Genomic DNA, 26,852 nt, shown 5'->3' with positions numbered 1-26,852 from the left:
GGAAATGTCTCCTTCTTATCACTGTTAACCTCAGGAAATTATCCTTCAGTCCCTACTGCTTCTGCTTTGTGAAAGCAGGAAGCACTGTGATAAGCATAAAACCTACTGAGCTTTGCATTTCACATAAAGTGTGCTAGGATTTCAAATGGACAGCAACGACAAGATCAGGTGAAATATAGACCTAGCAATACCCTGGGGCAGAAGAGACATGCTAAGAATATGTGATATATAAGCTTGCATGATCTTTAAACTGTCCAATTTATCTGTGACATATCAGTGAGTTTTAGCTCTCCAGCACAGAACTCATAACTGAGAGACAGTCAAATATAATAATTACATGGGACTGTCTTTAAGTAAGACTTGTAAAAAGACCATTAATATTTTTTGAAAAATTGAAGGTATTGTTTTCCCAGACTCATTCCAATAAATGTGATATATATTCAGCAAAATGATAAGTCATACTCATGGATTTTCCTCCCCCACATGGATAAAATGTATTTATCCTACTGAGTATCTTGAATATGAGTACCAGAATGGTACCAATAAAATCAGCGTTAGAATACCAATATTTAATGAATTTTGTAAGACTTGAATTTTTGTCTTTTCATATAGAAAACTTTAATTCTGTGTAGAAATGAAAGCTGTCTATCTTTGCTAATTATTGTGATGTCAGAGATATGTATAAGCAGAATGTGTGTTGAATAGAGTTTAACCCCAGTGTTACAGAAGTCTTAGGAGACACTGAAATTTTTGGATAGGTTGAGGAAACATACCAAATCAGATTTTGAAAATGGAGACAACGTTCAGAAGAGCCTGGGCTCATAAATAGGCTTTATCTCCATGCAAGTCTCGTGATACTCAGAGATTTATCAGACCGCCTACATTTGCCTCCTTACTTCTGGGATATTAGGAGGCCACAAAAGTATGGATATTTCATTCCATAAATCTCTCCAATATAAGAGTGTCAGAAATTCCTATGATGCATGACTGAATTTAAAATTTAAAAGGTCTCTACTTCACATTTTTGAGATATTATAGGTTTGGATGAATATGTTATTTAAAAGAAGTCCCCATTTCTTGTAGCTTTCTGTCTTTCTGTTGCCTCTTTAATAACTATTTTGCTGGTAACTGAGAATCCTGATTTAGCTAGGCTGGAACAGTTTTCCCAGTTTAGTCTGGTCAGAAACTTAAGGACCCAGCTCATATGTTTGGATGAAAGATTATATGCTTTTATGGGCTGAGTTAGCCTTACCTGACAAAGTAACACATTGCTTTGAGACCAGAGCTATAATTCTTGCTAGCAGGCATTATATGACACAGATGTGAACAGTTCTAATGAACAGATAGTGAAAGGGGCTTCGTTCCTGTCATGTCTACCACCTCTCAAAAAAACCCCTCCTGTTAGACATGCATACTTCTTTCCTGACTTCTAGTTATAGGAGAAGGAGGCAGAAAGGACAGGGAAAGGTGAATGAAGAACCTAGGCTTGCTGGTTAGTCCAGCTCAGCATTCTCTGGGCACCCACTCCACGACCTTGGCATAGAGTTGGGAGCATTTTCTATCATCTTTCCACACTTTTCCTTCCTGTTTCCCTTCAGGACATTACTGAGGTTGCTGCCTCTTTAGACATGCTTACCTAACTAACTTTCACAGCAGCATGTAACCTACATGCTAATTCACACCTCAGTTTAAATCCAGTTGGCAAAGCTCCCAAGGACTGCATAGGTGCAAGATCCTGCTCTAAGACCTGTTTACATGACAGTCTAATGGGCTTCTCTTTTTCCAGGGCCTTTCTGTTAGTGGTGTGGAAAGGGAAGCAGAATTATAGCACTTCTAGTCATTGAAATAAAAGGTGTGAAAAGGAAGGCATGCCTGAGGGCAGTGGGAGATCATCACATAGCATGGGCAGGGTCATGGAGAAGCTGTAGGGTTCCACTGGGAAAGAGCCAAGTGAAGGAATGGGCTATTCTGGATAAACATCAGAATAAGCTTATGCTTGTCTACTTCACCACAAACACCAATTCAAAAGACTTGGAAGAGGTTTAAGTGGAGTCATGGTGAAATAGAAAGCTATTAGTTACTTCTGAAATCCAGAAATGGTTGTGAAGGAGTTGAGAATAAAGAATATCAACAGGTTTGGGTTCTTCTAAGTAGAAGGTTCTTACCACGTTCAACAAGTTCTTTTTTCAGATTTTTAATATTATCTCATAATTCATCGGCTTGTTTAATTGGTCCAAAAGCTTTTCTTTTTACTGTCTTGTAAGCACCTATTTCACTGCTTATTTGAAAACAGATTGGAATTTCTTTGCTTATTTACTTCATGCATTTTTGCCTTCCCACAGTGGATGATACAGTGGTTGCTGTTCCCTATGGAAGCAGGCAAGTTCGCCTCGTGCTGAAAGGACCAGATCATTTATGTAAGTAGAAAAAGTTAGTGTACATTTGTTTAAGAAAGCCTTGCTAACCCGCAGTGCTCTGTTTACACTGTGGTGTCTGGTTTCCCTCTCTCAGATCACTGATTTCAACACAGGGATGAGTCCTGCCCTCAGAAGCTCTCCTCAGACCCCATTACATGAGTGGTACATGCTCTTTTCAGGGCAGAGCTTGGCCAACATTCCAGAATCCTTTGCCTCTCCATAATTTTTCAGTCATTTCTGTTTGCTTATCCTTTAGCTGGCTCATTTGGTGCCAAGTGCTTTTGTTTAAAATTAATAAAATAAATCCCACTGAGTGAACAAATATTGAGGACAGTAAAGTATAAGCTTCCCGACAGCTGAGCTTAGCCATCAAGCTGCTCATGACTTTAACACATGTTTCTGTTATGATAATCTCTCTCACTCCCATAGATGCACATACAGATGCACAGGGGGACACACACAAAATCACAGTCTAAAGATCAGAAACAGCATGCACGAGTCAAAACAAGCTCCTTAGTAGTGATACTGCTCCAAGGAGTTAAGACCACTGAGTGCTGCTAGCCCATCACTTGGTGGCTATAACACTTCCTGCTTCATCTGACTGGGATCTGCATATCCCAGCAGCTGTGTATCCCTTCCCTGGGAGAAATGTCTCAGGATTTGAGAATACTCTGGGACACTTGAAGGCAAATCCATTTATTTCATGAATAGAAACTCCTTGCATCCTTCTCTCTTACGTTCCAGTGCAGTAGCCACTCACAAGATGCTCCTTTTTCATCAGCAGCAAATGAACACTACAGTGTTGGTAAATGGGATTTACTGTCATAAAAGACACAAACTGTACTTCATTACCTCTCAAAGCACAAATTATTGTAAGATAAGTAGGGCTCCCCTTCTGTTCCAAATGTAATAGGACTTCCCTGCAGCATGGACCAGTTAAGAGTCCTCTATGCTTGTCAGCGTAAATGCAAAGATTAGTGTCAACAAGGAGGTGAAACACCAAATCATTCCCACTCTCTCCAGATTTCTGTTGCCCAAAGAACTTGTACAGAGTGGCAAAGTAAGGGTGGTTTATCAGTCCTGTTCTGTAGCTCACTGCTTGTGTTGAGAAAGCAGTGGGCATGCCATAACCTTTTAATGGTTCTTTAGATTTAGAGCTGTGAATAAAGACCAGCAAATTACAGGTTATAAACTAAGAAAAAATATATTGTGTTTTTCTTAAAAATTCAAATGCTGCCTATACTTCAGTTTTAAGTGGCCCTTCGGGTATTCCTGAGCTGCTCCAGTATGGTTGTTATTACTCTCCCAGTAAATGATTTGCACTTTTCCTTTCTCTCCTGTCTTCTTTCCCAGTATAGATGTTCTCTTCCAAGGTAGAAAAATGTTATACTTCTATTATTTTTTCAGTGAAATTAAGCTATAAGACAGCTTAGAGCAAAATGAGATTTTAGCAGGAGAGATTGATCTAAAGCTGTCTTCATTCAGGCCATATCACATTTCAGGACAGAAAGATTTGAATCAGCGTGGTCTGCCTGAGTCACTGGTTGAGATTTAGATTAACTGCTCTGTGTAAACATGAATAAGTCCAAATACATCGCTTTCTTGTTTCAGATGTCTCCATGAATCTTTCTGTTCACCCATTAAAGGATTTTATGTATGTATGAGCTACAACCAGTTGGGGGGGGGAGGGACTATTTTGCCCTGTGAACTTTGGTAGTGGGAGAAGTCAATAGGAGGCTGATTATATACACACAAGTCTTAAAACCATATTTATCCCTGATGCATGCAGCCTTCTCCAGAAATAAATATATGGCTGAATGCATCACAAAGGAAGAGACTAGTCTCACTGAAAACCAAGGAATTCATTAATACAGAGCAAATTCTTAGTGTACTGCCTCAGCAACTGCCTTCATGAATTAATTCCCATGACCCATCTTGAAAAGCAGTCTAATTAGTGCAATTATCTTTTTTCCCCTAATTAACAACTTAATACTCGCTAATAAAAACATTTCTCCCATTTACTGTCTCTGAAAATATGATTCCATCACAGATTAATAGTATATCCCCATCTAATTCAGATACTGCCTTAGCTGCCTCTCTGTGTGGGAGATTTTGTGCATAATTTCACAAATACATGTGAAAGGACTACAGCTTTGCAATCCTTCATGATGAACTGTGTTGTCACTTTGAAGTAACCACAAGAAACAGTTTTCTGGTGAACGTGCTGTAAAGCATAATCTGGAGTTGTTGGGGAGGCTACTAGATGATGGAACAGATCTACTTTCTCATGGTTTATTTCCATTTAATAAATGATTTAATATATTTATTATGATTTAACAATCAGAAATACTGCTAACAAACAGTATCTGAATTAGTGCCCACTTTTGGGGAGATGTGAATGCAGAGGGAGACAGAGGGAGAGCTCGGGAGGGTTCAGCACTCACCTTCCCTTCCTACTCCACTGGGATGGATCAGACTACTTCTGGAGAGGAGGCAGGACTGCTATCATACTGATCTTTCTTTCCTGGATGTCTTGCTTTCAGTTAATTGTCTGCCACAGCAACATGTGGTTAGTGACCCACCTTTGAACTGAAAGAGTGAACAGCAACTTAACAAAGCCAGCACTCATGGCCGAAGGTCTGAGTCATGCTCCCCATACGAGCGTGACTTACTGAGAGTGAGTTAAGTGACAGCAAATATGCCTAACTAGGAATGGATTAATATGTCTGCAAGAGAGTAAAAACATGACCTGTGGGTGAGGAGGTGAATGCGGAGCTAGAAATCTAAGGGTTGAACAAAGCCAAAAAGCAGATGGAGGAGAAAAAAAGAAAAGGAAAGTATGGAAATGTGAATAAACTGTGGAAAAGAACAAAAAAGTTTTAATATCACTAACTTAGGAGGCAAATTTGCACCACCACTGTTTTGTGTTGGTTTTCTTTCTGCTCTCACTTACTCTTACTTTAAATTTTAATGCTCTAGTTTCCTGTTAATTTGCTTGTATTTGTCAGATTTGGAAACCAAGACTCTCCAAGGTGTGAAGAGTGAAAATAGCCTCAGCTCCACAGGCTCCTTCCTCGTGGAGAATTCTAGCATCGACTTCCAGAAGTTTCCTGACAAGGAGATATTAAGAATATCTGGGCCTCTCAATGCAGACTTCACTATCAAGGTGAGGGTCATTGGTCACTGACCTCTTAAAGCAACATAAAGTAAGACAAGATGCATTAGAGAGATGAGAGAGATTTTTCTAGATCTTAATTTTCCTGTAGACATTTACCACAAAGCCTAGTCCAGGCTAGCTCTTGAAGTCTACATGAAATTCTTTATAGTTAAATATCTGATGAAAGCCTCATTGGACACTCCTCGGAAAAGAGACTGAGTTTATGCCAAGAAAGGCATACCCAATGTGTGGCCTAAAGAGAAAAGATGAACTCATTACAAGAAAAGGCAGATTACTTTTTGTATGTGCTGCTGAGGTACCTATAAAACAAGGACATGCAGCTTGCTTCGTCTGTGACAAGCAAGAAAAAGAGTCTGTATCTTTGGCCCATAATTTGTGGGGTTTATGCTAGCATACTTGCACAGAAGACTGTAAGGGAGTGGAGAATGAGGTCCCCAAGCTCCAAAATAAATGGGATGACTTTGCTTAAGAAGTCATGGTGTCATTTTGAAGTTCTGCTTTGTGTTGCACTGGCAATAAGAATAAAATTGTTTCCTCCCATTAGAGCATTTCTATTCTTCCAGGTAATATAAAACACATTGCTGGAAGCAATGCACACATTCTGTGGGAAAACACACATACAAAAATGAACATTTGGGAATTACAGTAAAATAAATCCTTTTCCAGTAGGTCCAAGGAACTTGAAGGATTTCAGCTGTAAAACTGTAAAACCTGTATCATGTCCAGGACTACATAAATTTTTCACCATGGGCCCCAGGGGTAGGCCCCAGGGGTAGATGACATTTGCTTTAACCTAGAGCTGATGGCAGCTAGAAGTTTGAACAGTGAACTGGAAAATGTGATAAGTGATTGGGTTGGGTTAAGCTGGGCTGGGCTGGAATGGGTTAACTCAGGAAGTAGCAGAGCCCTGTAGACTGTCCCCTACCCATCTTGCTGTGTTAGCAGCACAAAAAGCAAGCTGCAATTATCAGGACTGGTTCACAAGGAGAAGCCTGACCTGAAGAATGCATTCCCTTCTCTTTGAAGGTCAGAAAGAAAAACCCTTAATAAAACAGATGCTGGTCAATTCAAAATGCCTAAAACATTACCTGTATTACAGATCATATCCAGATGATGAACATCAGTGCAATGTTAACAATATTGCTCACTTTGCATTATTTGTGCTGTCTATGGATTTAAGGCAGCCTGGTTAGTTAGAGCAAACCTGTTGGGGACAGGTGGTCATGTAGACCAGTTGCCCTGAAATGGTAACAGGAGGGTTGGACTGTGTTCCTGGTATTTCCACTGTTACCTTTTATGACAGGGGAAATACTTTTATCCCTTGGTGCCTGCATTTCCTTCTCTATCAAAGCAAGGTAAGAAGCGCCAGGTAAGAAGCGCTAGTTAAATTAAAGGCAGTACCCTCTTTGTATGATGACTGTCTGGCCAATATGAGTGTACAAGTTGGCTACACACAGGCAGAACAGACACTACTGAGTTGAGATTAAACTATTTTAATAGTTCTGCTATGTGTTTGCACTTTTTGAAAGTTAGAGTAGCATGGCTCAGCAGGTGTTAATTTATTGACATATCCATTGTCTTAAGTGGATATGGAAGAATGCCCAAACAAAACACCTCTTCACAGTTGTAGGATCTTTTCTAAGGTTAGCATTAGATTTTGCCTTGGATCAGGCACTTAAAAATTCCTTGCCTTTGAGTCACATTTAGTTTTTTAATAAACAGCTGTAGAAGATACTTTAGATATTACTTCATGCAACAAGGATATTATTCTATACTGTTTAATTATTTTTCTAACAAAATTTTTTAGCTTGTGGATATTTAATTGGTTAGGTTTTGTTGGATATGGGAGTGTACATACAAATAAGGCTAACACAGGAGTACCAAAATGTGTGCATGCCTCTCAGTTATGTCAGACTTGGCAACTGCTTTCCATACTTACTATAGCTGTGACTATTTTGCCTTCAGCTTGTGAAGGTACTTTTTTTTTTAAAATCACATGAAAGGTTTCTCTGTGGTATTAACAAGTTTTTCTTACAAAGTGGGATCTCTTTGGGTGTCAAGATTTACTTTCCCAGGACAAGGCAGTTTTTATGCAAACAGATCTAAATGAATTTGTAGATGTAGCAGAACTCTAGTTTTAGGATCATTGTCTCCAGAATGACTGTTATAATCCTTTTCAATTGACCCTGAATGGTCTTATTAAGAGAGGTCACGTTAGACACCTGGATATAATTCAGAAGTAGAAACTCAATGTCGGAGCTGATGTTTAAGTTTCTTTCTTGGTGACACGGAGTGCTTTAAAATTGCAAGAAGAAACCTCATGCTGTTCCTGTAGGAGCTGAATTGTGTAATTGCTAGATTTCTTGACTTTGTAATAGTCAGTGGTACATTCCTTGAGTGCTAAACTCTTGGCAGTCTTTTCACAAGATATGTTAATGTTAAAAATAATTCAGTAGAACAGCGCCCTCTTTAAAAAATAAAGGTGTTATCACAAAATAGAACTGGAGTTTTTCATGTTCTTATTTCTTACATTCATAGTTTGAGAATTAGAAATCTCCATTATAAACTTTTAATGTTTGAAAGGCAGAAGACCTGGAAAAGATGCCAGCAAACTTAAATTCCACTTGAATTTGGCTCCTAAATTCTGAGGATTTCCCTATTTTGTTTTTTTAACACAAAATTCTGATTCACATGAATAGAAATGCCTTTTTCATAAAAGAAAAAGTTGTCATGTTTGTTAAAATCCTGGTGAAATGAAGGTCAGTTTCCACTTGGAAATCTTTCTGGCTGGCACTGTGATCTATCTAGAGAACAGAGCAGTAATACCACAGAGGGGGACTTGTCCTTTATTGGCAGAGCTGCCACTGATCTGCTGTGTTGCCAAGGTCACATATTCACCTGTCTGTGCTAAAAAGTCTCCTCTGTCGATATTGTCCATTTCAGACACAAAGTAGAGAAACTTGGAGTGATCATTTCATGTCACACATCTGCACTCCTTTGAGCAGGAGGAATCAATATTGTCAGGTGGGGTCTACAGCTGGTAATGTAATGCTAACCGTCATCACTGGTTGACTAAAGCAATCAGCACTGCAAATATGAACCACCTGAGTTATAGGCTTAATGAAACAGCCAGTGGGGATTGCCAGGGAAGGGTTAGGGTTGGTAGAGCACAGCTTGTTAGGGTTTGTTTTTCAGACTGTGGTTTTTGCATAGCTAGGGCCCTAGCCCTGTGGCTGAGGTGTGAGGCAGCAAAGACCAGTGGGTTTAAAACAAGCTCTAATAAAGAGTGTGGTCCAGTCTTCAGCCTGGTTTGGAGAAGAAATTACTGTTGGCCTAGATCTCGATGTGGCTAGCTTTATGTTGATTTTCAATCCCTGGAATCAAGATGAAGGTTTGTTCAGAGGACCTGCACGGACCAACAGCTTTGCATCAGGGGTGTATAGGGTTGGATTGCATAAGTGTTTGCCTGGAGGCTGTCAGAGGTATTTGGATTAGGATTGGATTTGTATTGATGTTGTCTTTTGTAGTGTATGGCTGACAAGCTTTGTTTAAGGGCTGCTGCCAGAAGAGACTGCCTGGCTATTTTTTTGTGCTGGTGGCTGGGGGTACTGCTGGCTGATTTAGAAATGGTGCTGACTGGGTTCCATTGAGCAGAGTTACTGCTGAGATTAGGATTTTGGCCAACAATTGTCCAAAAAGTCATAAAATAGAGCTCAAAACTAGATGCTGAGTTATGCAGAGCACTAGAGCTAGCCAGACAATTCTTATCTCCATTGTGATCTAGCACTGGCAGAAACTGCAGGTGAGAGAAATGCATTTGATTAGAGTCCAGGTTAACAAAAGAAAGTAAGGTTGATTTCCTGGGACTTGCAAGGGCATGCAGGAGATAATGCATGTACAGGCAGCCAGCTGGCGGAGAGGCTGATGGGCCTTGTCAGGCTAGGGTCAGGATTGTATTAAATAATCACTTTTAAACCAGGAGCATACAGTGATTTACCTTGTGGAACGAAATAAGAAATTACTTCAATACTCGCTTTAGGGCAGAGGCCAAAAGATGGAATCTGCTCTAGCAGCGAGGACCTACTGTTTATGGCTGGCTTATTGTTGGATTTTAGAGATAGGAGAATTGGGGGTGATGACAGTAAGGGTCTTCTGTGTAATTTAGTTTTGATGTTGGCAAAGGTTTCCAGAGGAGATTATGCTTCATGTTTGGGAAAAGGCTGCAGGTCAGGCAGGAAGTGGTGAAGGATCTAGTCTTGGAAGCACTGGCAGATCAGGGTTAGGATGGTTCTCCTGGGGGTGGATGAGCTAGAATTAAGGCTGAGCACACAGAAATAGTAAGAGTTAAAGTTTTGTTATGACTGAATCAAGTTTTGTGTTATCAAGGTCAAATAACCAAAACATTTTGCCTAATTTAGAAGAGACCATTGGAATATAGTCCCTTCATCATAAAACAATACTACTTCTTGAGATATGTGTCTTCCTGAGGTCACTTCTGTGGAGTGCGGATTGGACTTAGGTTGAAGCACTTCTGTAACATGGTCTGCATCACTGACTTTTATCAACCTATGTTTGCATTCAATACTTTGTTTTTTAGCAATAGGTATAAAAATTATGCATTCTGATTTCCTAATTTCCAAAAAAAAAAAAAATACAATTATTGTAATAATTTCTAGGTCAAGCTCACAAGTAATGACCAGCCTGAAAAGAGACCTAATCATTATTTATCTTGACTAGATCTTGTGACAAATATAGAAAAATTCTACCCTTTTTCTCCTATTTTGGCAAATGTGGTAAAATTTATGGAAAGACATGTAGTAGTCTTTTTGAAAACAGTGTACAGATTCTATTTCATATCTACCTTTTTTTCCCTGGTCAATATAAATTATTTCAATTAATCATTCTTAGAACAAGATCATTCTCCTTATCAACATACTCCATCTCTAAGTACTTTAGAACTGCCATACTAGGTCAAGCAAAAAGTCTGCTTCAGTCAGGTTTTGGTTTCACGGAGGAACTGGTTTCAGACATTGAAAGAAAGAGTGCAAGAAACAGATCATGGTTACCCTCTGCTCGTAGACCCTCCTTCTTGACCCTCATGTTGTATTTGGACTATTGTGTCTAATGACTCAAATGAGCCAGTCTTCAGGAATTTCTGTAGGCCCTTTTGTGCTTTATTTACCCTTTTGACAACATTTAGCTTGTGGGATGAATTCCACAATGAACTATGCACTGTGTAAAATAAGGAATACATCTCATTTTTAAAACCTTGGTGCAATAGTTTCACTGATTCCTTCTGGTTTTCCCACTCTGAGAAACAGAAAATTATTACTGCTGTTTACCTCCTTTCTCCATTACTTCTATGAGTTCTCTGTCATTATCATTTGCCTCTTTCCTAGTGTCCTACTCTATTAATCTTTACTTTTATCAAAGATGGCCCATAAAAGGGTTATCCTTATTTCCCTTCTCTGTCCTTCTCCTGTTTCCACTGTGATTATATTTTCATAATTTTTTATAATATACATAAATATGTAATTTGTGATTAGTATTTAAATCTATAAATGTATATTTCGGAAATATCCATTTCCTATAAATAAATGTGTAGTTTAATAAAATTTAATAAAATTGTTTGATATTTATTTAATATAAGTAGATGAATTATATGAGATTAATTATATGTTGAGAAAGAGTGAACTACACATAATGATCAGGACACAAATGTATTCTACTTGGGTGTGTAATGTTCTCTGCTTTTTCCTTCCTCTCTGTAATAGTCCATTAATCTTTTTAACTGTTGCACACTGAGCTCATATTTTTCAGAGGAATGCCTGTAACAACCCTACCACCATTCTGAATAGTAGTAGCTAATGTGGAGGACATTTTAATGTATAATTAGTATATATAATTAATTGTTTTCTCCCATAGGCATTATTTCTTTTTTACTGAACTTTAATTTGGTCTGCCGAAACTTCGAGTGCTTTCACAGACAGTTTCATTTTTAGCTACCATTCATAATTTTTTTCTTAAGTAAACTTGATCCGCTCATGGTTGACCCTTTATTCTGTTCATCTGGGGGTCTGGCTAAAAAGTCATGCCCTAGCACAAATCCCCGAGGGATTCCACAGGTCCTTCATCCATTGCAGGAACAGGTTATAGGACCCTTCTCTGTTACCCAGTCATCAGTCCATGGGAGGATCTTAAGTCATGTGAACTTTGTCTAAGACCTTTAGTGAGGGACCTAGAAAACTGATACCTAAGCTGCCTTTATCAGTGTCCCTCGTGAATCTTTCGCAAAGCAAATCACAATGCTCAGAAAGCATCACCCTTCTCAGGGACCCATCTTTGAGTTCTGTTCTTTTTTTTCATTCTAGCTACTGAACCCGTAACAGAGATAGAGATTATTGGTCTGCAGTTACATGCATTACTCATGAAGCCCCTTCTAAAAAAATGTTGTTACAATTTTCTATCTATTTTCCTGTGGTTTAAACAATGGCTTGTTCATGAAAATAGGCTAAATGTGATCATATGTGATTTGCATTCCTGTGTTCTTCAAAGAGTACATGATTTGAAACTACTGGGAAGATGCTGTTTGGATCTGGAGATATATTATCACTAATCTTATACACTTCTTTAAAATAATGCTGTTCTGGAATCTACTGTCAAGTTTTAATTTGAAGCAATAGAGACAGTTTCTTAGACATGTTGTTTTCTCTTACTCTGACAAATTGTTCTTTGTAATTTTTCCTTTTCTTTTTCTGTAACTTTTTTCTGGTATCATGTGTAAATTCCCCAAATCTATCTATTTTAAAAATCAGTCTGTTTTAAGTACTATGAAGCTTTGGTGCCAACCTTGTTCAGTTTTCATCATTTTAACAAATTTTTTTTGTGGCAAACATTGTCTTTTTATTTTGTTCATTTTATTTTTATACAGTATCTATCACAATAGGTTCCTGTTTTTTTACATTAATTTCTTAGGTATTGCCGTGATTAAATTAAGGTTAATAAATATTCTGCAGTGGGGATTAAGGTGGCTTGCTCAAAGGTGAATTCTCTCACCCTGGGAGCATGTTGGTGGGGGTGAAATGGTCTTTCTATAGATGTGGGGTGTTATGGGCACTATCCTCAGAATAGCAGGGATGATTTTGGTGTATTTGGGGTGGCCCTTAGTCTGTGGAATAATTCTGATCTTCTCATTTGAGAAGCTTCTCCTTTTGTTGCACTTAGTAGTGGATTCTGTACAGATTATCACAGCTATTGCAGCTGATACAGCAGGCTCCATTGCTGCCAGCTATCCTAGTCAGTCCATTGCACTGATTTTCTATTATGTTCTTCCTTTGGGGAGAATAATTGAATTTCAGAAAAGATTTGAACCTTCTAGCTTTCTGTTTTGGCTTTGTGAGAGATTTAGTCTAAGGGCTTTTTAGCAGTCATACTAATCATCTAAAGGAACACAGCTTAATCCAAGATTGAGGCATGGTGAGCAAGTTCAATTCAGAGATGCTTTGTAAAGATGTAAATTGGTGATAATGTAATTTCACAGCAAATTCTCTGGCTGATTTAGAGGCTGAATTGAGAAGCAACAGACAGAGCTGCCTTCCATATAAAGACAACCCCAAAACCAAGCTGATCCAACACAGGGCTATCACCATCAAGGGACATGAATGCTGAAGTGGACAGTAGACATGTTCCCTGGAGCTTAGAGGCAGAGGTCCCTTCAGCTTTCCAAGGGAATTAAAAGGCAAGCTCAGAGGAGTCATGGTGTAGTCCTGTGCTAGACTATGCTTGAAAGCTTTCAGCATCTCTCATGACTTACATTTTTTTGTACTTTTTATGTTAGTTTAAACAAGCTTGTAAAATTATTTTCCCATGACAATGTCTGGCTTCTATTTCTGCTTCATGAACAAATTATGAACAGCAACAAATCTCTTGCACATCCTCCTTTTTCAGTGTAAGGTATCACTACATACAAACAGGAATATTAAAGCTCTGTAAGTAGAGAAAGGAAAACATCATACAAAAACTTTATTTTTACTAACATGAAAAGAACAAAATTACATATGCCACAGGATGACGGTTCTCCATAACCTCATCCCCAGTTTCTTTATATGTTACTTAGAAGACTTCAACATTGAACTTCTCATTAATAAATCAAACCTGATGATTTGGGATTTGGCACTTGCAGAAAGCATTTGTGATAATGATGTGGAAAAATCCATTAGAACTTTTTTAATAAGCATGGTGGCATGGAGCTAGATCATAATATACCAGATCAAATTTCATAAGACAAAAGATGGTATGCAATAATAATTCCGTCTCCCTGTCCCCAGTTTGGGACACACACATACACAAGAAAGAAATGGTGCCTTTCCTCTTACCCATAACAGACAATTTCATAAAATAAGAACAACTTATTGAATACATTTTTCATGGTTTAACCCTACAATTAACATTGATAATTGCTTGGCTATCACTGCTGGTTATAAACTGCTGATTAAATTTCACAACCACCCAAGTAAACTTACTGCAGTTTTGTAGGCCAGGCCATGTGTTCTTCAGTGAACATAAACAAATGGTTCAGGCATATGCTGCTAAAATCAAGCATGAAAGGGTTGGGCTTTGGGGGACTTTACTTGCCTTTTTTTTTTTCAAGTGAACTAATCAAATTTGGGGGATATAGGAATAACAACATGATACAAAGGTGAAGTCAGATAGTGCCATCTCTTAGTCACGGGACAGATCAGAATAATTCAAAAAGATTATGCTCCTTTCCTATTCAAATTATGAGGTCTGTTTTTTTCATTCAACTTTCTGTGGATATCCCCAAAATTAATACTTCATTTTATCAATCCCAAACTTCACCTAAGCAACAGCTTGTGCGTCTGTTGCACCATCCCAGACAGTCATTTACAAAATCAATTTAAAAAAGCAGGGTACAAGTGATGATTTTTTTCCAAGGTCTCTCTACAAGAAAAAATAGGTATCTCTATTGCTAGTGATTGTAGGCTAGACAGTTAATTTTTGGTGGATGGTCTGAGGACTCGAATTTTAACCAACTCTTTATAAGACTGGTGATATCCTCTTTGGTCTTACAAAGTGGTGAGGGCTGCTCTTGATGTTCAGAATACTCCAAATTCCCCTGAAACCTAACAGAAGTAAAGGATGATCTCTAGGGGGTTGCAATGCACAAATGCAGGGCTGAGTGCTCTGCAAGATCCGAGTACTTCTGCTGTCTGCTATTAAAAAATTTAGATGATAGGATTTTATTTGCAAACATAATGAACAATTGCCTTTGTTTTGGTTTGGTGACCTAAGGATGCAAAATTCACTGTTAGTTAGAGGACTAGCTAAAGATTCTCAAGAATTGACCATATCTTTTTGAAGCTCTCGTATTTCTCATAGCTAGCAGGGTGTTGCAAATACTGCAAGGGTAAAAAATTTCACCATACTCCAGAGCTGAGTATTTCAATGTGTGGAAGTTGGCCCTGTGCAGCAAACCCACGACATTTCTTAAAGCATTTAGCTATCAAGTCTCACTTTGAGTTTTGCAAGGCTCAAGCAGCCACTGACGTTTTCTCCTGGATCAAGATCTTAGCTTTAACAAACTGTCAAACAAAATCAGAAAGAAATTTTTGCTGTGTGGAATCACCATACATTGTTCCTCTTCTGCTCACAGTACTCCTTAAAAAAATAAATGATACTGTGCCTGCTTCTTTCATTTGCTTGTTTTGTATAATTTTAGCTCATGGCTGTGGCTCACTGTAATTCTTTCCCACCTATGTTGTTATCATGGCTGTATGAGTGACTTCCACATTAGGCTGGAAAAGATGTACATCTGTCTTTTCTCTGTGTCAAAACAGAGCGATAATTCTGCAGACATGCAGGAGTAGTCTGCAGGGAGAGGAACTCTTCTGTCTTCCTGATTTTTTTTTTTTTTTTTTTAATGTGAACTCTTTTTCCTCCCCTTCCTTTTATAGAAGGCACTGTGTGAGCTTTTGGTCTGTTCTTCATGATTCACTGAACACTGTATTGCTGAGCAGATCTTCTGAGTTTAAGAATCATTGATGATCCTTAAAAAACAAAGAGTAAGAGCAGAATTCTCCCCAATGAATGCTTTTTGTGCACATTCAGATCAGAGACCTCCCCGAATGGCTTCCAGCACAATAGAACATTTTTCCCAGGAGTGCATGAGGCTTTTATGAGCCCAGAAAGACCCTTCTGAAGTGTGTGATTAATGCACCATCCCAGCACAAGGAATTAGATATCCTGTTTCTGACACACAGACTCAAACGATACTAATCCGTGCAAAAGGCGTCCCATTTGCTGAAGAAGCTGTATTGCTACAGCTGTATTTTTTTTTCCTGTTGGGAATTTACGTCACTGTTTACTCTAATTAGAAAAGGGCAGCTTTAGTCTCAGTGGGCCAGATCGCTTACAGCCATCGACATGTTCTGCAGTATTTTTGCCTTCCTCATTCTCTTCAAGGTATAGTCTGATTTGTAATCATGTTTCTATCCATCTACAGGGGAAAACAAAACAAACAACCAAGATTACACTGTTCAGCTCAATTTGTCATATTTTTGCTTCTGTTTCACAGTCTACTCTTTGACAATGTCTCTTGGCATTTGGAAAGAGAGAAAAGGAAAGGCAGATCTAAAAATGGTGTTTCCAAAACAGGGCAACTTGTTCAAAACATGGGAAAAGAAAAAGGACAGGGAGGATTGTTCCTGAAAGCAGGAGTACTGACTTGGAGAAGGGTCCATCTTTTCTGGTTGTCATTTGGCAGTTTTCTCTCCTGAGATATCATCCTGCACTGGTGCAGAGGTGCCCAAGCAACACCAATACATTATGTTCTAGGACAAATAATCAACTAGGAGTGGCTTTTAATAGCAGCCTTTTTGTTCTTCCCTTGCTAGCTGCTCATGCAAAGGCTTAGAGGTAAGGACAAGGGATGCCCTGCAGAGGTTGTGAAGTCCCCATAACTGTATTAATCAGCACAGCTATCAAAGAGAAAGGATGTTTTCCTGGGCCAGGTGCAAGTGGTGCTGCCTTAGCAGTGCGAAGCTCTCTTTTCTTATTGCACTCCTTGTGCTACAAACTCTTGTTTACACCACACAAAGTACGGGGAGCATAGTGAAGCTCAGGTGGCTTAAAAGTTGGCAGTACTTGTAGGCTCTAAAGAGTGTTTTCCAAACATGCACTTAGCTCCAGCCAGGAGTTCACACCTACAACTGAAAGGAGCATTTTTTCAGCCAAAATAAAGTAAGCAGAAGGACAGCCTTATAATAATGACAGTACCACAAAGAAGAATGAAAAAGAGACCTCACATCAGAAACAAAAAAATCTTGAATTAGAATTTTTATACTTCTGTATTTCTTACAGCACAGGCTCCCATTTTTTACTCTGAACTATCTAATATAGTATACATGGTCTCAGAAGGTGTTTGGGAAATAGTAAAAATCTGAAATCCATGAAAATGGCAGGGACAGCAGGTAGTGGTAGGTGGCTTTCTGATGGAGTATAGATAAGTCCATATCCTCTGTGCCTATAAAATTATTCAGTAGCACTAATCATGCACTTACTGTGCATTCATTATTTCAGAACATGGTCTCAGAATGGTCAGAAATGCCGCTGATTATGCCTGGAAATTATTTGACTGTGTTTTGTGGCTAAGATTTTGCCACCAATCTATGCTCTATTTTGTGCATTTCATTTTCCTATTGCAAAGTATCTCTGGTACTTCATGTAGCTGCAAGATGTCTCAAAGCTGCAAGATGCATGTGACAGAATGCTTCTTCCTGATATTTTTGTCAGGTTCACTCTTTGGCATTACATCTTTTTCAGATCCGTTATGCTGGTGCTGCCGACAGTTCAGTTCAGTTTATCTTCTATCAGCCTATCATTCACCGATGGAGGGAAACGGATTTTTTTCCTTGTTCAGCATCCTGTGGAGGAGGTAATGAATTACCACTGTATTCCAGAAACAGTCGTCTACATACAGGATCTGTCCCAACTGCTGCACTGAGATTTGGACCATTAAAATGGGCAAAATCTGCAAATTCAATTAGTTACAACTAAATGAAGGGAGTGATGTAGCAACAGTGGTAGTAGTTTGTAGATTTTTTAGCATCATACCAGGCTGTGTACATAACGTACATTTTTATATCCACATGACTGCATTTAATGCTACAGCTGTCACACATAAGGGCTGAATGGATATGGGCCAGCTTTAGAGTCAAAAGATGTCCCCATTTGCCCCCATCCCCACCAGCAGCTTTACCCTCTGAACTAAAACTGAGTGTACGAGTCCTGGTGACCAAGAAATCTTGGCCTTTGTTTTTTCTGTTTGCTGTAGGCTTCTGAATTTTTATTTGACCATACTGGTTATCTTTTTTTCCTACTACATGTGATTTAAGCTGTTGTTTTCAATTTGGTCTGTAAAACAGCAGTTGTTATGTCCAAAAGCGCTGATATTTTCATTTCACTTTTTACCAAACCAGAACTTAGATGAAGTTCAGAGAGAGGCAAGAAGAACACCACTTCACATATTATTTCTTCCACTGTGTATTGCAGGTTATCAACTGACATCTGCTGAATGTTTTGATCTGAGAAGCAACCGGGTAGTAGCAGATCAATACTGTCACTATTATCCTGAAAATGTCAAGCCAAAGCCAAAACTTCAAGAGTGTAATCTGGACCCTTGTCCTGCAAGGTCAGTCAGCTCTAATTTTAAAAGAGACTGGGCTCTAAAGAAGTAAAATAAAGTAGGAAAATATTCTGTTGCTATTGCTTACAGTGTCATTTAGCCCATGTAATTAAACCTCTTTCTCATCGTGAGGATGTACCGTGTAGAAAAAGACCGCTGTTTAGCACCTCCACATTGCAAGGACTGATTTGAAATGGTTGTTTCTTCCCCTCAGATTATGTTTTGCCTCATTAAATGTTATAAAGTGTGAGAAAACAAATTGTCCCTTATACCATCCCATGATCAACACATGTCTCTTAAGTGTTAGTGAGATGGAAAAAATTCTCTTGGGGTAAAAATGTTGTTGGAAAATGGTTGTTATCATAATTAGAGGCATTATTTTCATGGCTTTTTACATTTTCTCCTTAATAAAAAGCTTACTTGCCGTTATGGCAGCTTTTAAGACTGTAACGTGGGAATTTCTTCTAATTATCAATACTTTTTGGCCCCATACAAAAGACTCCTCTCTGCTCCCCTGTCAAGCATTCTTCTCAGAGGACTAATAGTAAAAATAGTAAGATCACTGAGTCAGATTTCCCATGTATAAGAAAAGGAACAAAACCACAAAAAGGACCAGTCCTTTGTTGCACTGATTCCCCTGAACTTCAGTGGAAGTCAGTCTGCAGCCACTCATAAGCCGCAAGCATTTATTTGTGTAACCTAAACCGTTTGGTCCTCTTGTGTGGCTTTGCTAAAAGATGGTTAAGTGCAGCCCAGCAGACATGCATGCAAGGATGCCCTAAAGCCATTTATTTACCTTCTGCTTTCCCTCTAGACTAGTTTTGTGCCAAGTTTGATAAAGTGAGTTCAAGTAAGTGTCACCTAAAATGTTGCTATGGCCCTTCAGATTGCTGGAGGTTGCCATAGAAAAAAGATATCCTAGCCAGGAGAGGGATGCTTTACGGACCTACGGGACTATGTATCCACCTGACTGAAGATGATTGCATCCTAAACCAGGTATACCAGCTTTAGACTAGCTAGTCATTATCAGAGCAGAACAAATCACTCCAAGCCCAAGACAGCTTTTACCTCTTCTAGAAAGTTTTCATTAAAGTTTATTGACTTTTCATAGCTGGACTTAACACTCAGGTTTCTTCATCACTGAAGACACTTTTACCCAGAGTGTATGGCAGTTTATATTCCTTTGGTCTACTAAACACATTTTTAATGGTAATTCTGTTTGTGAATAATTAAAAGCCAGAAATGTTCTTATACAGTTTAAAATTTGAAGTTAAAATCTCCCAGAATTAAATAGTAGAAATATCAAATCTCAAAATCCAACATTTATCTCAGCTGTGTTGTACATTCTTTAAGTTACATACTTTATCATGTATTTCATTAGGACGTATTAAGGATATAATATTAAGAATGCAGCTTCACTAGGGCTTTGTGGAAAGTATTTCCTGTTGAGCACGTATTCAGAAGTGATTTTTCAACCTAAAGATTACTTTCCCACAATGCAGCAAGACCATTTTTTTTTCCTTTAGCAATATTCTGTCACGTTCAGTATCTGGCTTCTCTTGTCCTAGTACTTTCACAAAAAAAAAAAAAAAAAAATTAATTCCTCAGGTTACTTAAATATATTAACAGTTGCAACTAGAAACCTTACTGTAATAAAGATCTTGTATTTTTTCCTCAGTGATTTTCTCAGATCAAAAACTCTTTCTCTGAATTCTCCTTTGAATTGTTTGAGACAGATGTCAGTAAAGTAGAGGCCAGGTATGATCAGGTAAGAGACCTAAATGTGAACATCTCAGAAAAAGGATTGCAGAAAGGTGTGAATTGATATGGAACCTGTCTTTTAGATTCACCTCTCACAGTACCAATAAGAATGTAATTTTATGTAGCTGCTTTTTTTTTTTTTTTTAAAGCCTAAGCTGCTTTTTTTTAAAAATACAGTCCTGAGTCAAATATGTAATTTGCCTCTGGAATTTATACTATCGATATTTTCCACACTTTTCCAGATAATTTTAAATTACATTCTCAAGTGGTAAGACAGACTACTGCATGGTACATGGGAGGAAAGAGAGAAAAAAAATAACAGCTAGGCAGATGTCAGGAAGCAATTTTTGTTTTATATAAAACATAACAAGGCAAAGTTGTTGATACAAAAACCCTGAGGGGAGGGAGAGTCATTTAGAAGTACAGCTATGCCGTCCCAGGGTACAGGCAGTAACAGAGGAATTGGCTTTTTGGAAACATCCTCACGGAATGTCAAATTGAAAATGATTATTTTCAAAAGTGTCTTTGTAAAGAATTCAAGAATCAACAACCCAGACAGAAAACCAAAGGAAATCTGTGGTAACTTCTGGAATCCCGATGCTGTCTTACGGTCAGGAAGAGGGTAGGTGAAGCAGAACAACGGGGTCAGAAGCATGAGCGAGGAGGGCGTCTTGGCTCTGCAGTGTCTTTGCTGGGTGGCAGCCACTCTGCTCTGCCGATATAAAATGAAGATGTTAATTTTTCCTGGCAAACCCTGTTCCAGTGAGGCATAGCTGATTAGTGGTTGCTGACTGTTCCTATGGTGTGTCAATGAATGCCACAGAAAATAATGGTGGAAGACCACAGTGGCACTGAATAAAGCAACTGAGAGGGGTTACTGTAGGAGAGCTTACATTAAAATTTTCAGCAAAGGACAGGCTGAAAGAAAAGTTTCAATGAATACCAGGAGTATCATGTGGACCTGCAATTAGTTGCCTCTTTAGGCTTAGTGCATAGAAACATTTTACTTTATTGTGCTTATTATGGCAATAATTAGCAGTATTGCTGGCATCATAAGTCGCAAAAAAAGCTTAGACTGAACGGACATGGAAAATGAATCAACTTTTCTTTCTGTAAACCCAGTTTCTCACATACTCAGAGGAGAAGCAGTGTGGGGGAAGTTATTTATCAAACAGATATAATTTATACATGTTCCTTTTCTGGGTTAAGTAAAGGTGGCCCATCCACCTAAGTAAGACTGGTAATAAGTGTCTTCCAGGATAGATGGTGAAGTCCCTTTTTGTCCCTCCATGCTATCAATGCCCTATCCAGCCTCTCTGGCTGGTTCTTTGGGATCCAGCTCTCACCTTAGAAAGATAGAAAGAAAAGATCTGTTTATTTACGGTCCATTAAGATTTTACAACAGTCCGTACTTGACTGGCAAATATATGTATAATGTCTTCCGACGTAAATAGTACCCAGTTCGATCTAGTCCACTCCCCTTCTACGTGGCAAAATCCAACATTAAGATTTCACGTGTTTAATTAATTGCAAATCTTTTAACTATCCAAAACTTCACAGACTGGAGGGTTTAGAGGAGGTTTTTTAGCTGTCATCAGTATCCTCCTGTCTGGTATCCTCTAATAAAAGGTGAATGGAATTTTTTTCTGCTTTGAGAAAAAGTCTGTTTAGTTTTGACTTAATTGGGTGTGCTAAACACTTACTTAGGACAATTCTGAGGTGCCATAAGCTGAAGACACCGTTTCTTTCATAATTCAAAAGCATTCCTTCAAAAAGCAACTTTTACAAATATGAAAAAGGCTTTTGCCCCAGTCATCATTCACCTACTCACCAGGATACTCTCTGGAGCAACATCAGTGCTGCTTCTAGATTTCATCTTCAGCTTGTAAGTGGCATTCCCAGCTGCACTGTTCTGCATTTTTACCAATCATCTCCTCTATTTTTTGCCGATCTCTGCTACATGTTAATGTGGGGTTTTCTGAGTCACAAAAGCTTTTACTGGTGCTTTTACCAGGACATTTCAATGGTGTATAAAGATTTCTAAGGCCACTTCAGCAAAGATTCTAAATTCATGCATCAACTGTTTCAAAAATGTGATATTAGCAAGCCTCTAACATGTTGGCTTCTTTTTATCACTTTGCCTATCAATAATGCCAGTCTGATCTGCACAGGCAAAAATCCTGGAATTTGCCTAGAGCATTATCTGTAAGCCTGCCACCAGAAATACTGTTAGTACCTGTGGAAAGTTTGGGGAAATACCTCTAGTTCAAGCAAGAACACTCAAAGACCTGAAAGAATTCTCAACTATCCACAGTTTATGGAGTCCTCCAGCAAAATTGCAAACTCCTCTTCCTACTCATCAAAGTTTCTCTTTTGGCATTTGCACTTAACAATCCATACTGGGTGGTGGCAGAGGCAGGCATCAGCAAAAAGAAAATTTAAATAAAATTGTACTTTTTAGTTGTTAATTTTTAGCTAATCTGACAAGAGCAATGAAGTACAAGTAAAAGCACACAAAAGACTGCTAGGATATTATGGCCCTTCAGAGTAATGCCAAGTAGTGAGAAGTCCCCAAAATACTTGGTGATGTGAAAGTGTATACAAGTTCCTGGGCAACAGTGTAAGACGTGCATGATAACTTCAATATGTTTCCTTCAAAAGAAAAAGAGGTAGTAATGAGTAAATGTACAGTATTAAAAGGGCAACATAGAGTATTCTTTTAATCAGTAACAGAGGTCTCCTTGCTTCATTACAAATTGGCAGCTGAAGCAGGAAGAGGACAAACGCATACTTATTTGCTTGTTATCAGCTTCCCTAAAGGTATTACAGTAGATAGCAATTATAAGCCAAGTATCACAGCAGTGCAGTGTTCCCATTTTCATTACATTCCTTCTGGAAGATGAACAAAACTGGAGTGCCCATATGTTCCTGAAAAGGCAGGCTGCACTTTCTGATTTACACAGTAGCAGCCATAGATCTGCAGTGATGAGAGGGGTGTGAGACACAATGACTCATTTATTGTTATTGCCCTCGACTGGGACATATGATAGATTTAAACTTTGTTTTGAATACTCTTTCACATAAAATATCCCATAATTACCACAGACACTGGGCTTTTTGACAACACCCCAGCTTTTTGCATGGATGTGGGACACTGGTCATGACAATGCCCTTTCCTGATCTCTGCCTCAGGCAAATGGTCATTTCTGTGGATTTGCATTTTTACTTAAGTTCTTAATTTGTTACAGGGCGGGGTAAGAAAGCCTTTCTGCCTTGCAGTGCTCTCTGAACTTTGGTTGCCTCTGATTGCTGGGTCTGGTCTCAATTTCCACAGCCAATCATACGCATATGAATGATCCTAGAGACAGCAAGAGAGAGCCATTCCAGGGGAAGATGAGACATGAAGGTTTTAGCTGTCAAAGCAGAAGGGAGAACAAACCTCTTCCACCAGCATGGTTGAAGTTGCATGTGCTGGAAAAATGAGACCGGTAGTAGCAAAAAGACGCTGCCTGCAAATGAGGGAGTATGGTCAACAAACATCAGTCATTCCAACTATATATTTATGGAGGGTGATTTTTGTACAGTTCAGAATTTACTGAGGAACTACTGAGGTTGCTGGAGAAATGAGCAAAGTGATGCATTATGCCTGAAAAATGTGGGGAGAAGTTTAGGAGGCCAAAAACAATTCAGAGTAGCAGGAAAAGAACCACCAGATAAGTTTTCAGGAAGGCTGAACTGGAAATAGTGGTACATTTGAGCAGAAATGGCAGTACATATGCCTTCATATACAGGAGTTGTAAATGGAGAAGGAGCTGATAGCAACAGCAATGTTCTGGTAGTCGTAATCGGGGTCACCTGAGTTCAAGAGCAGGATAAAGATGAGCTGCAGATACTCCTAATGCCTAAAAAGGCAATTTACTTCTCAAGACTAATAGACAAAAACCTTGAATTTTGGGGCAGGGTAAAAGGCATTTAAATTAAGCTAGAAAATTATTTTGTCTGAACAGGCAGGGAGGGCAGGCCAGGAAGCATTCGTCAAATTGTTAAAAGATGTGAATAGCAGAGCAAATTCATCTCTAAGGAGATAGTTTATATTAAAGAAAGAGAAAGAAAGGCAGAAAGGAGCTGTCAGGATGCATCAGATAACAAACTATAAGGTGGGAGAGTAGTTCTTGTACAGCTATGAGCATCAAATGCAGATATCTGTCTGCCCAAGATGAAGTTACGGGAAATGTAGTCTATTTAAGTCCTAGAAGAGACCAAAACTGCAGCAAGTAGTAAGACGGTCATTTACAGAGATTTTCACTGGCTATTCAGTTGTTAACATTTAGTAGTAGAAAATAACAAATTTCCACCTTTGTATCAAAACACTGCTCATCCAAAACACCATAAAATATTTAACTGAATAAAAAAGGGAGGATTTTTAGAAGCACTACAGTTGTGCTACAGGAAGGAAGTACTTTTGCTGCTTCCAATTGATAACACCCATTTCAAGCCTGTAAAAAGATTAGTTTTTAGCAGTCTATGGCAATGATAAGTAAACCATATGAGTCTTAGAATTTGAAATCTGTACACCATGAACAAGTCATTTATTATAAAGGTGAGATACTGCTGTGTTGAACAGACATACTGTCTAAAGTGTGAGATTTTTCTGGAAGTTGACACAGAAGGATAGCTTTCTTGGCAGTCCTTTGCATTTTTAAGTGGGTTATTTGAGTATCCACTGACATTCCATTTAAAAATATTTAGGTAGGGGACATTGGTTTTTACCAATCTGTAAAGTATTAACACCATATAAAAGGATATGTAAACACAAACTACATGGTAGCTCTTCAAGTTCCACATTGTTAGAGTGCAATGTGATAAGACGATCACAATACTATCTATATCTGAGGATTAGGCATGGTGGTCCAGAAACCAGAAATGTAACTCATATTGGTAGTGTAACTGAGAATTACGACACTCACCACCTGCAAAAGTAGGCATTCAAAAGCCAATGTTGCCTGTACCTGTGGTGTAACCATAGATGTTAACTTCCCCAGCTCTGAATGGAAATAGTGATAGTTTTACAGAGTAACCCATGGGAAACATTAACAGATACCATCTATCTGATGGCCTCAATACCTGTTTCTCAAGGCAGAAAGTGTTCTTGTAGCACAAGGTGATAATGTCACACTGCAGCATCTTCACAGAGCACTCTAAGGGGAGGGTCAGTATCACACACCACCTTAGGGTCAGGACTTGTAGTGTTAAACTGGAGACTTTTTTGCAAGCCTGTTGTCTGTCCAGTGATAATCATGGCTCTCAGGGAGATGCTCAGATCCTAAACTCTTGTCTTTTGTGTTGAACTTTTTCAGGTCTTATTAGTATCTTAGGCCTGCTTCGGATCATTGCTTATATGGCATAGTACCTGCCATGCAGATCATTTACTCTCAAGTCTGACAGATTTCAGCGAAGTTCTAAACCTTCACTGGGCAAGTCCTCATTAGGAAAGAGGTGTAACAGCTCTAGCCATCCAGGAGTGTGGGCAGCCCTGGGGCTGCAGCACTGCACGTAGGAAACCCACAGGAAAAGAGAGCCCGCAGCAGAAGTGAGAGTTGTGAGCCCGAGGCATGCGAGTGTCCTGCAGAGGCTGGGCACTGGCACGGCAGGACGTGGGAGCACCAGCACAGGAGCGTCAGGCACCCCTCCCCACTCCCAGCCTTGGCACATCGTCCCCATGCAGGGTCACACCACCCTGAGGCATCTCCGGGGGAGATGTCCTTTCTCTCTGCTGGCTCTTCTCCCAGTTCTAGCCCCCGTGCCCCTGCTCAGCTCAGCAGGTGGCCAACCTGAGAGCCGTGGTCATGCAGGAGAGGGAGGCAGGAAGGGCTGGAACCTTGTTGGAGAGAGAGTCATCAGGGAGCTACAGGAGAGAGGCATTTGCGCCTGTCATTCATGCTAAGAGGGTAGCTTAAGGCGGAAAAGTAGCTACCAGGGAAGAAGACACCAAACATGACTTTCAAGGAACACAGCTGCGGGCACCCATCCCAGGGGAAGGCCGAATGTTTGCAGAGATGGCAGGCCTGGGTGCAGAACACCCACCTCTGGTATGTGCAGCTCCTGCTCCAGCTGGACATGTGCCTTGAAAGAGCAACTGTGCTGAAGCCGACAGAACTCAGGAGGAAAGCAAACCAACCTGCAAAGTATATGGCACAACTTGCTGGTCTGAAAGGCATGGGAGATTTCAGACATATGAGACACGACAGCTCTTCAAAATTATTTGCTTTGTGCTCCTGCTCCTGCCAAAGCAGGTTTGCTGTAGGTGTTGTGTGAATGAGTCCTGCTAGCTACTCCCACATCAGTCGGAAATCTCAGTGTAGTGGAGGAATTATTACTATTTTCTCTGTTCATTTAGCACACCATCTCCTTTGCTTTGAGTAATGTACAGTGAACAAAGCCCATAAACTAGATGTCTTCCATCTTTTTATAGGAGTATCATGGACTGACAGATTTATGGAATTTAAACCACTTTGTCCAGCCAAAAAGTACAGGATTCAGCAAAGTAATCTCTAAGATGCTTTTTAAATAGTTCATTTAGGCTTGGGCGTTTTTTGTGGAACACACACAAAAAACCCACACAAGACTAGCTAAGAAAGATGCAGTTGCCATTGATAGTAAAATGACCATCCGCTGTTTTGTTGTATCTTCAAGCTGATTTTTAAAGTCATAGATTAAGCCATTGTGTATTATTGGGGGGGTCTTTTTCCTCACTGTAACCATGGGACTTACGTTGCTGGGGATTATTATCTTG

General features: G+C 39.2%; 1 protein-coding gene across 4 annotated transcripts in view; it reads left to right on the top strand.

Annotated features, from left to right (window-relative positions):
* The window catches only part of ADAMTSL1 (ADAMTS like 1), a 489,531-nt gene that overhangs the window by 360,246 nt on the left and 102,433 nt on the right, over positions 1-26,852 (top strand). For all 4 annotated transcript variants that reach the window (XM_030004255.2, XM_030004254.2, XM_030004257.2 and 1 more), the window contains 4 exons: positions 2,343-2,417; positions 5,426-5,583; positions 17,437-17,548; positions 18,166-18,304. In XM_030004255.2, coding sequence (XP_029860115.1) covers positions 2,343-2,417; positions 5,426-5,583; positions 17,437-17,548; positions 18,166-18,304 — 484 coding nt within the window. The remainder of the gene's footprint in view (positions 1-2,342; positions 2,418-5,425; positions 5,584-17,436; positions 17,549-18,165; positions 18,305-26,852) is intronic.

This window comes from Aquila chrysaetos, chromosome Z (assembly GCF_900496995.4).
Source record: "Aquila chrysaetos chrysaetos chromosome Z, bAquChr1.4, whole genome shotgun sequence".
NCBI classification, from domain to species: domain Eukaryota; kingdom Metazoa; phylum Chordata; class Aves; order Accipitriformes; family Accipitridae; genus Aquila; species Aquila chrysaetos.
The sequence above is the reverse complement of the archived record's forward strand: the minus strand, read 5'-3'. Positions and strand labels throughout refer to the sequence as shown.